At 47.9% G+C, this 9,736-nt stretch overlaps 1 protein-coding gene across 1 annotated transcript; it reads right to left on the minus strand.

The window, feature by feature from the left end:
• Positions 1–3,697: 3,697 nt before the first annotated feature.
• On the minus strand, positions 3,698–8,761 carry DUSP6 (dual specificity phosphatase 6). The gene is made up of 3 exons (XM_002823567.5): positions 7,278–8,761; positions 6,226–6,663; positions 3,698–5,200 (listed from the first exon to the last, which is right to left on the minus strand). The coding sequence occupies exons 1-3, from the start codon at positions 7,675–7,677 to the stop codon at positions 4,893–4,895; spliced, it is 1,146 nt and encodes a 381-aa protein (XP_002823613.1). The 5' UTR covers positions 7,678–8,761; the 3' UTR covers positions 3,698–4,892.
• Between the last annotated feature and the right edge of the window lie 975 nt (positions 8,762–9,736).

Here is a 9,736-nt window from a genome sequence, read left to right on the forward strand (position 1 = left end):
GATCTTTCCGAAAACGATTATGGCTGTGTGAGGAACTGCATATAAATTTACACCCAAAGTAATCCTTTTGAAGCAGCTGAAAGTCTGAAGACTGATTTTTTTTAAGAGGGCATTTCAAGGATATTTTCTCATAGCCAGCTACCACATGATCTGCCCTGGCTGTATCCTAAAAACCCCCATCTCCATTATTTGCTAATTTGCTGGTCAGTTTACCTCTCTTCTTCTGTAGATCGGCACCATATATATGTCTTCTGCCTCTCCTCCTTGCTTCTTCACACCCTTCCCCTTTCCCCGACCCACCTCCCTCTCCCAGTTTGCCTCTAGGAGGGATCAGAGTGAGGAAGTGAACTTCTTTGGGGCCAGTTTACTTGTGTCATCCTGAAAGGGCAGTATGGGCAAAGGTCAGGGTCAGGCCCTATGCTAGCTGGTAGCCATTTTAGAAATTCTTAGGAAAAGTAGTTTTATAATTTAAGTGCCAATGGGACCAAGGAAGAGCAACTTCTCTGCGGAGAAGGAGGATGGAAGTTTACCCCCGGTGGACACCTCTCTGACAGCACACCAGCTGGGGCCTCCCATGTGGCTGTGGAATTCACACGGAATTTGGCTAGTCATTTAACCTCTGCTTCCTCCACTTCCTCAGCTGTATAATGGGGACAGCATTTCCTAGCCGACATCATGAGACTTTATAAAGGGGAGCAAATACTGATGACAAGCAGTTTCCAACAGGAAGAGCCAAAGGCTCAAGGTTCAGTTCTGCAGTAACAAGCACTGGATATGCAAACCTTCTCTAACATTATGTGTCAGGTGTCCCATAAAGGTGGCTTTAGGCTTTATTGGCCTTTCTCTGCCTCTTTTTCCTCTTTGCAAAATAAAGATAATAATAGGACCTATCTCACAGAGCTGTTTTGAAGAGTAAATGAGATACAAAGTATAGTATCTGGTACTCATGATAAATGTTAGTTATTTCACCTGCTCCGCACCTCATTTTATCATGTAATAAGTGTCATCAATCCATGAACAGAAGCTGGAATTATGAGAGAATCCTAGAATGGGAGGTAAAAACTCCCTCATTTTTACAGACAAGAAAAAAGAAATGCGGTAAGATTGGGTGCTCTGCCCAGGGCTACCTGATTCATTAGCAAGAAAGCAGGAGCTACAGTTCAGGTCTCCTAATTGTCAGGTTGGTGCAAGTCTCAGTTTTCATTCCTTTGAAGACTGTGTTGGTATTTTTATCCCCAGATAACCCTTTTTCATTCCTATTTTAATGCTAAGACCAGTTCATACCATTAACCACTGCAATCTCTGTCTCCTGCAGTTCCCAGGAAACCTGCAGATAACCTCCCCTTCCCAAAAGCCATACCCCACCCCACCTGCCTGCCCCTGCAAAAGGCCAGGAAAGGTAGCACTTTCTCAGAGACCTGAGGAAGCTACTAATGGGGACAGCAGGTGAGGAAGGAGGCAGTGGAACTGCAGCTGCTGGCAAAGGTTGCCCTAGTAACCGTGCGGGCTCCATTCAGGAAGCCAGCCCAACTCCAAGATGCAAAATGATCGCCTTCACGCAGCTACTGCAAGCACAAAGGAACCAGAGGAGCCCTGATATAGCTGGAAGAAAGGGAGGCACAGAGAGAGGTGGGGGCCCATGCTGTCAGTTACAACCTTCCACCTTCCACAGAAGAAAAAGAAGGAAAGAGAATAGCTCTTTGAATCTTCTGGCCTATGTGAACCGTAAAAACCACCCATTTAACATGAGTCCTTTGGTGAGAATAGAGGGAAACAGGCACCCCTCTGTTCACCAGCCTTCTGAAACAATATGTCAGGAGAAGGGGGAGAAACCTCAAACATTGCAACTTTATGGAGGCTCTAAGCTCTTCATACTCTCTCTCTCCTTTATTCAGACTGGTGACAAAGACCATTTGCTCCCAATTTATTGGAAACTTTTTTTTTTTTTTCACAGCTTGAGCTGCTTAGATGCAGCGAGCTCCCTCTCCCCAAATTGCCGTCAGACACTTGCTGAATGGGCCAGGCTCAATTATGCTCCCTCCACAGGTTCAGCTCACACTGTGACCCTGCATGGCTTCCTGCTATTCATATGTGTTACTTCCCCTTTGTGGTAATGGCTTGTGGCACTTAGCCAGAAAACATTATTAATTTCAGAAGTGGACTGACAAACAACAAACCCACAGTAAAACAAGAGGAAGTGCTGGGGAGGCCAGCTGTCGGCTTGAGCCAAGCAGTAGGAACTCAATGTATGCAGGTTCTAGGAGGAAAGAGATAATAATCCACAAAGAGGAAATGCACTAAAATTATCCACAGCCCATATTTTTTTAAAAAAACGAAAGAAAGAAAAAGAAAGAGAAAAGAAATCAGAGAAAAGAAAGGGGGGAAAAAGCACCCAGCTACTTGAGCTGCAGCTGGACAGGAAATTGCTAACGCTGCTTGCAAATCCCTACTTTGAACAGGCAGTTTAGGGAATGCCAGGAGCGGAAACCGTTCAGAACTGGATTAACACGAGCCAAGTTGAACTGAAATCCACTTCTCCTTTCTGTGCTCTTGCTGACTTGGGACACCCAAATAGGACAGACTGACTTGGTATATATATTTTTGCACTATTTCTGTTTGCTTTTTATACTTACTTGCTTAAAAATCACCGTGGACAGTTTTATATGATTGCCATCGAACAAAGGCCACTTGCCTCCTGTTAGTGTAGACGACCAAGTAGTCAACACATGTGCTATGTGGGTGAAAAGCTCATTCTTCTCCCCACTTCACATGAAGGGACTGAGCTCATGCAAAAAGAGCCCCAAAGTTAAGTATGTTCTAGTTCTTTTGATTCCATACACCTGCCTTTTATTTTGGTTTGTATATTTTTACACTTGAGGTGAGGAGAGGGTGGTAGGTCCCAAGAAAAATGGCAAGATATAAAGCCTTTCGCTTGAAAAGAAACTAAAATAATCCCAAGTTTCAATAGGGGTTTCTGACCCACATCCCAAACCAGTTAAACAAAAAAAGCAAATTAGAACAGGGATGAGAAAGTTGCCTCCTAGGTGCCAATGTAAAATTCTAAAGACATATCCTGACACAGTGAGGAAGCTTAGATATGCCTTGCCATGCGCATGCTAGGGGGAAAAATGGAAACATCATTCTGGATTCATCATTCTCACACTAGGATATTTGCAGGTAGAATTGCCAATGACAACAGACTGGAAAAAGAATTATCCCTACTTCCTCCTTGGCATTATCTCAGCATTGTAGGGCAGAAGATCCTGACAGTGAAGGATAGGGAGGAGGTTAACATGTGGTTGTCATCTTGTTGTTCTGCTACACCTCTCTGTGGTTAATATCCAAACTGTATTCTTCAGCAAGCTATACTCTATAGATTCATTTTTCTTCATGGACTTTAAAATCTTAAGCCTGAACTATACTCGTTAAGAGGTATTGTTCATATACATGATACAGTCAGTCCATTCTAGGATGTCATCTTTATTCGTGGCAAATGACGTCAGTCCATTCTAGGATGTCATCTTTATTCGTGGCAAATGATGAATTTCATAAACTGCTGCTGAAAAATATTCTAGGAAAAACTTAAAAGAACTTTGCCCTGCTATGCCTGCAAGTCAAAATCAATCCCTGAATGAAAAAGTTCTAAAATGTGTCACTTCACACATAGGTATAACTGAGATTTTTTTAAAAACACACATTCAATAGCCAAAATAGTTATTTATTAATAATTTAAGGTTTTACATTCTTATAATAAATTCCAGCTCAAAACTTTACACCACGAACATATTGGAGCAATTTAACTCTCCCTTCTTCACAATCAAATGCATTTCTCCTATCAAATGGGTACCCATGCTCACACACACACTTCCAGTTTTATACAAATTTTTTTAAAGGAAAGAAACCAACCCAAAGTATTGCATTTGAGGTGACACTCCCTGAAGAATTTTATACAGAGGTAATATACTGTTTAGCACAGCTGAAGGTTTTTTTATTTTTTTCTTTTTTTAAAGTGAGCCCATGATTTGGTGTCTTTCCAAGATTATCCCCTTTGCGACAACACAAGCAAAAATATTTACAAAGGTAAGGCATAGTCAAACTACATAAAGAGAAAAAATCATGAGGAAGATACATGAAAAAGACTAAAGACTTCACCATAACAAGGTCTTAGTGATAATAGTGTCCATAAAGATGTCATCAGAATTGGTAAAGTCAAGCATGCTGCAAATATACCCTTTGGATTAGAAAAGAGCATAATTTTCTTTTTTTGTTTTGTTCTGTTTTAAGAAGTGGCATACTGCTCTTTCTCCCTTTGGATAATTTCTTTTAAACCCAATCAAAGGAAAAAACAAACACAATTCAAACAAACACTGTCAAGTGAGTCAAGATCAAATATTTACAATAATCAAATGGAGTATCAGATTTTTTTTTCCAAACTGATACCACAAATACAGAGCTGAAATCTCTCTTTGGCTCCTCTATATGCAAAATTGAATTAGTCTTCATTGAAGACAATTATATAGTCAGTTCCAGATGCAAAAGGAAACAGCCTTACAAGGCCCTAAAGAACACATGCTCCTACCCTATCATTTGGTCCTACCCTATGTGCCTGGAAGTCCTCGAATCCCAGTCCCTGCATGGGTAGGCTGTACACATGGGTACAGAGCAAACCTACTGCCTGTATCTATACAGCATGTCCTGTTATTCCAAAGAGAATGGAGCAAATCTCTCTGTTAGTATTAACCAATTCCGCACTTGGTAACCTTGTCTAGTACAGACAGCTGGTGTCATTTTGACACCTGGGGCCCCACACAAAGAAAGCAGCCCAGCTGATGCTGCCAAGAGAAACTGCTGAAGGGCCAGACACATTCCAGCAAGGAGGGGTGTGGGGTCTTTCACGTAGATTGCAGAGAGTCCACCTGGTAGACATTCTGGTTGGAAGGGGTGGTAAAATACAGCTGCTGTGCTGGAACCCGGTTGTCACACGGGCTGCTGAGTCCCAGCGTCCTCTCGAAGTCCAGCAGCTGACCCATGAAGTTGAAGTTAGGGGATATGTTGGATTTTTTCATTTTGACAATGTCATAGGCATCGTTCATCGACAGATTGAGCTTCTGCATAAGGTAAGCCACGGTCACAGTGACTGAGCGGCTAATGCCAGCCAAGCAATGTACCAAGACACCACAGTTCTTGCCCCGGGCTTCATCTGTGAACACAAAAAGAAAAGCAAGATCTCAGCAGACTGAAAATCACCCTTTGTGAATGAGCAGTCTAAAAACTGAACTTAAAAATATAATAATAATAATAGTTGTGTGTGGCAGTTGAGCCCTACAAGCAGCAGAAAATGTATCATTGAAATGAAACATGTACACTGGACACAATTACATATTTCAGATATTTTCTGAAAAGAGAGCTTTTGTATTAAGTTTCTGCCAACAAAAAACTCCTTAATGGGTGCATTCTTTGCCTCAGCATGTGAATACCAGAAACCCTGCAATATGTTCGTGAATGCCTTTTATACAGACAACCAGACTGCAAGGGTCTATTAAATTATTCTCCAAATGTTGTGCAGCTAACAATGGAGGTATTCAGGCATTTTAAAAGAGAGAGGGAAGTCACAGGGGATGGCCCATTAGGAGGAACAGGATGTCGACATGGCCTGAAAATGAGTTCCTTTGTAATAGGAAATGCATTACAATGCCTGGAGATTCACTTCTCCCAGGCTTCCAGCCCACAGTTCTTCCTGCTGGGCTCAGGTTACCCACTGTCTCACTGTTACCAGTATCACAGTATCATTCAACTGGATAACATTTAGCATTCATACTGCTTTCCAACAACTAACTTGACGTCCTAAAATAACTCCTAGATGTTTTTAAATTATAAAGCAATGCTGGAATTCCCGTCTATAGTGAGTACTTCTATCTGACCCTTCCCCTGAGTCCAAAGACTGGGGGAAAAATCTGTTGTCCGATTGCGAACGACTGTCAATGACTGAATTCAAAGATTCAAGAAACAGCGTTTCAAATACACCTGTGATCTGCAGCCATGTCAAAAGGCAGGTTTTCTTCCCTTAGCAAGAAGATAAACCAGAATTAAGGACGCTCTAGGAACATTAGAGACCTGCAGTCCGACAAATAAGCAAGCAGCAAGAACGATTAACAGCTTAAACTCTATGAATGGCTAGGAATTTTACATTTAAATGTCAGAGCGATGACTATTAATTAGTCTCACCTATGAAAGAAATGGCCTCAGGGAAAAACTGGGACAGGTTTTGGCTCCAGTGATCCGAGATGGGGATTTGCTTGTATTTAAACTCTCCTGCGTTCTCAAAGAGATTCGGCAAATTGGGGGTGACGTTCAAGATGTACTTGATGCCGAATTCCTCCAACACGTCCAAGTTGGTGGAGTCTTTGGCACAGCCCAAGTAGAGGAAAGGCAAGATCTCCACTGGGAAGGAAGGCTGGCTGTTGGACAGCGGACTGCCATCCGAATCTGTTGCACTATTGGGGTCTCGGTCAAGGTCAGACTCGATGTCCGAGGAAGAGTCAGAGCTGATCCGCAGGCCCCCGAGCCCCAGCACTGGCAACGGCGGCGAGCTGCTGCTACACGAGCCGTCTAGATTGGTCTCGCAATGCAGGGCGAACTCGGCTTGGAACTTACTGAAGCCACCTGCCAGAACGAGAAAAGCAATCGTGTAACCTGAGAAGCCGTAGTAGTTTTCACAGCTTGTAAGAACCGCAGCCCGGCGCAAGAAACACCACAAGCACCCTACGAACCCCCTACATACAGAACCATATTTAAGAGAAACACACTTTAAATGTGCACCCTCGGGAATGGAACGAACGGGCCCGCCTCGCCAGGGAACCCTTATTCTCTTGAATCCGGAAACAGACAAAATGGCAACTTTTTGGAATATTTTGAGAGCTAGGATGTGCCAATTTGTATCCCCAACAATCTCTCCCGTCCTGCAAATCTTAATTCAAAATCGAAAGATAGAAAGCAGGGTGATGGTGGAGGATGTTCTGGGTAAGAAGGTGCAGAACCCGTTAGAAAGAAACCGCCGGTACCCGCAGCCGGAAGCGGGTGGATTCTGAGCCGGCCCGGTTCTCTGGTGCGGAACGCGCGGTTCGCGGCCCCTACCTCGTCGGCTGCCGGCCCCTAGGCGAGCAGCGCGGCTCCGAAGCGCCAGCTGAGCGCAGCAGAGACATTTTCAGTCCACGGGCCCCGCCCGCAGCCCTGCGCCCCTCGCCCTGCCCCGCGCGTGGAGTTCCCCGGGCGCGTACCTTCCAGGTAGAACGCCCGGCAGCCCTCGTCCTTGAGCTTCTTGAGCAGCAGCCCAAGCACCGACTCGCCGCCCGTATTCTCGTTCCAGTCGCTGCTGCTCTCGTCGTAGAGCACCACCGTGTCGGTGCCACAGCGCCGGGTGAAGCGGTCCCGGTCCTCGCCGCGCGTGAAGAGCGCGCGCACCGGCAGGTTGCCCTTCTGCAGGCGCCGCAGCATGATGCCCGGGATGGCCACGTTGATGGCCGACTCGATGTGCGACGACTCGTATAGCTCCTGCGGCCGGCAGTCCATCAGCAGCAGCCGCTCGTTGCCCAGCTCCAGCTGCTCGTTGAGCCACGCCACTGTCTTGCTGATCGCCATTTCCGACGCGAAGGGCACGGGTCTGAGCGTATCTATCATGGGGGTCGAGCTGCGGGAGAGGGCGGGGTGCCTACCAGACGCCCCTCGGGGCAGGCATAGGCCGAGCGCACCGCGCGCGAAGCTGCCGCTCTCGGAGCGGGGTTTAATTCCGCCTCGCCTTACCCAAGCCGAGGCTAGCGGTTGGGGCAGACGAGACAGAAGTAAAGCCGGAGGTTCTCTCTGCACCCAGCTGCAGCCGCTGGCTGTTAGTGTCAATGAATCTCTCTCAATGAAGCTGCCCAGACAGTTTTTGTTCCTCCCCAGTGAATGAAATCCAATTAATTCGGACTCCGTGCTACTGAGAAGGGAGGAAAAAAAGTCTAGCGGCTCCTAATCCCTCCCTCTAAGGCTGCACCTCAATCTACCCGGGCGTCTTTCTCCCCGGATTATTTAAGACTCGATTTGCTCACTATCCCTTGGACTCAGCCTCGCACACCCCCTGCGCGAGGCAGCTCCTCAATGGATACAAACAGCGAGCGTCTCAATGGATACATTCTCCGGGCCAGCCAATGAGCGTGCTGCGGAAGGGGCTGTTGCTGTGGGGACGGGCCGGCTGGAACAGGTTGTGTTGATGAATTGTTAATGAGTTTGTCATTCACAAAAACGGAAAGGAATTTCCGCTCCGGATAAGCCCCAGTGCAAACAAGCTGCAACAGCGGGCTCGGCGGGAGGAAGGAGAAAGAAGGGGAGGCGGCAGCGGAGGAGGAGCAGGGCACATAAACCAGGGCACTTCAGTTGTCTCATGTTTCCTTCTGTTGAGAGTTCACATTTCGCGTTGGAACTTTTGCGCACCAATGGCGCAATTAGCATGCACAAAAGCCCTTGTTCGCGACGCTTGCGTTCGCGAGCTAGCTTTAGGAAAACTTGTGCTGACTTTTCGTTCTTTGTATTCCCTTCAAACTCATTTGGACCCAAGTTCGCCTTAACCCTCCCCTCCCCCAACCCCCCTTCTTTAGGCGGTGTGTGGCATTTGTTTGCCAGTTTTAAAGGCCCAGCTCTGTTTGCTCTGATGTTCTTTTAGCCGAGGCTGTGTTGGGGCTGGTGAACTGACTGGGCTTTAGTGACCGATGAGGTGTTAAATGCTAATCCAACATATTTCGAAACAAACCAGGATTTTGTTGAAACATTTTAAAGCAAACAAACAAACGTCTGGTTGTGCAGAAAATCAGAAGAAAACCTTTTTTCTTAAAATAACATTTTATTTTCTTTAAAACAATGTGGAGTGCAGAAACAAACTCTTAGGTCAGTCCAGTGCTTTTACTGTATTCCGCTCCAGCGGCGTGGGGAGTTACAAGCCATTGTTCGGGGGAATCTAAATCTCTCCCCCCGCCCCACCACCACCATCGCCTGCTGGGGGGTCGCGCTGGTTAATGATTTCTGGGCAAGGAGCTCGGCTTCTGATGGGGCAGCCGGTCTGGCGGGGCTGCCTAGGCGAGGTGTGCTGGGACGCTCCGGGCCGGGCCGGCAGTCCCCGCCATGGGCGAGGCGTGAGGAAGTCCTCCCGCAAGACCTGCAGGCTGCGGGGGCTCGGCAGGGGGGCTCGACGATTGGTTACAGTTGGCAGGGAGGCATGTCAGAGGGGGCCTCCCCAGCCCTCTCCTGCCGCCGCCTCCTCCCTTTGTCCAGCGCCGGGCACTCCGGGGAGCACCAGCCGCGCCTGCGCGCTGCGCTCCCTGCCACCGCCCCGCCGTCCCCGTCTCCCCGCTTGGCGGGCAGGGGGCTGTGCGCGACGCAGTGGACGGGTGCGGGGCTGAGCGCGGGACTCCCGGTTCCATAGAGATCTGGGGCGGGTGGGGGGAGCAAGGACGAGTGCCTGCCGGGACCCCCCTGGCTCCTGGCTCCCAAGGAGTCGAGGGGAACGTCTCTACCGCGCTGCAGAGCCAGCAGGTAACTTTGGGGAGGTGCCGGCCAGGCCAGCGAGCAGCGCTCGGCCCAGGCGCCGCGGGGCGGACGGATTGGAAGCCGGATGGAGGCGTGGCCGGGTGGGGGCCGCGGCGGCGGGGAGGTGCGTTGCCGGCGCGCAGAGCTCTATTGTTATATAAAAGTGCCGAAGCCTGCC

Source organism: Pongo abelii, chromosome 10 (assembly GCF_028885655.2).
Source record: "Pongo abelii isolate AG06213 chromosome 10, NHGRI_mPonAbe1-v2.0_pri, whole genome shotgun sequence".
Lineage (NCBI taxonomy): Eukaryota > Metazoa > Chordata > Mammalia > Primates > Hominidae > Pongo > Pongo abelii.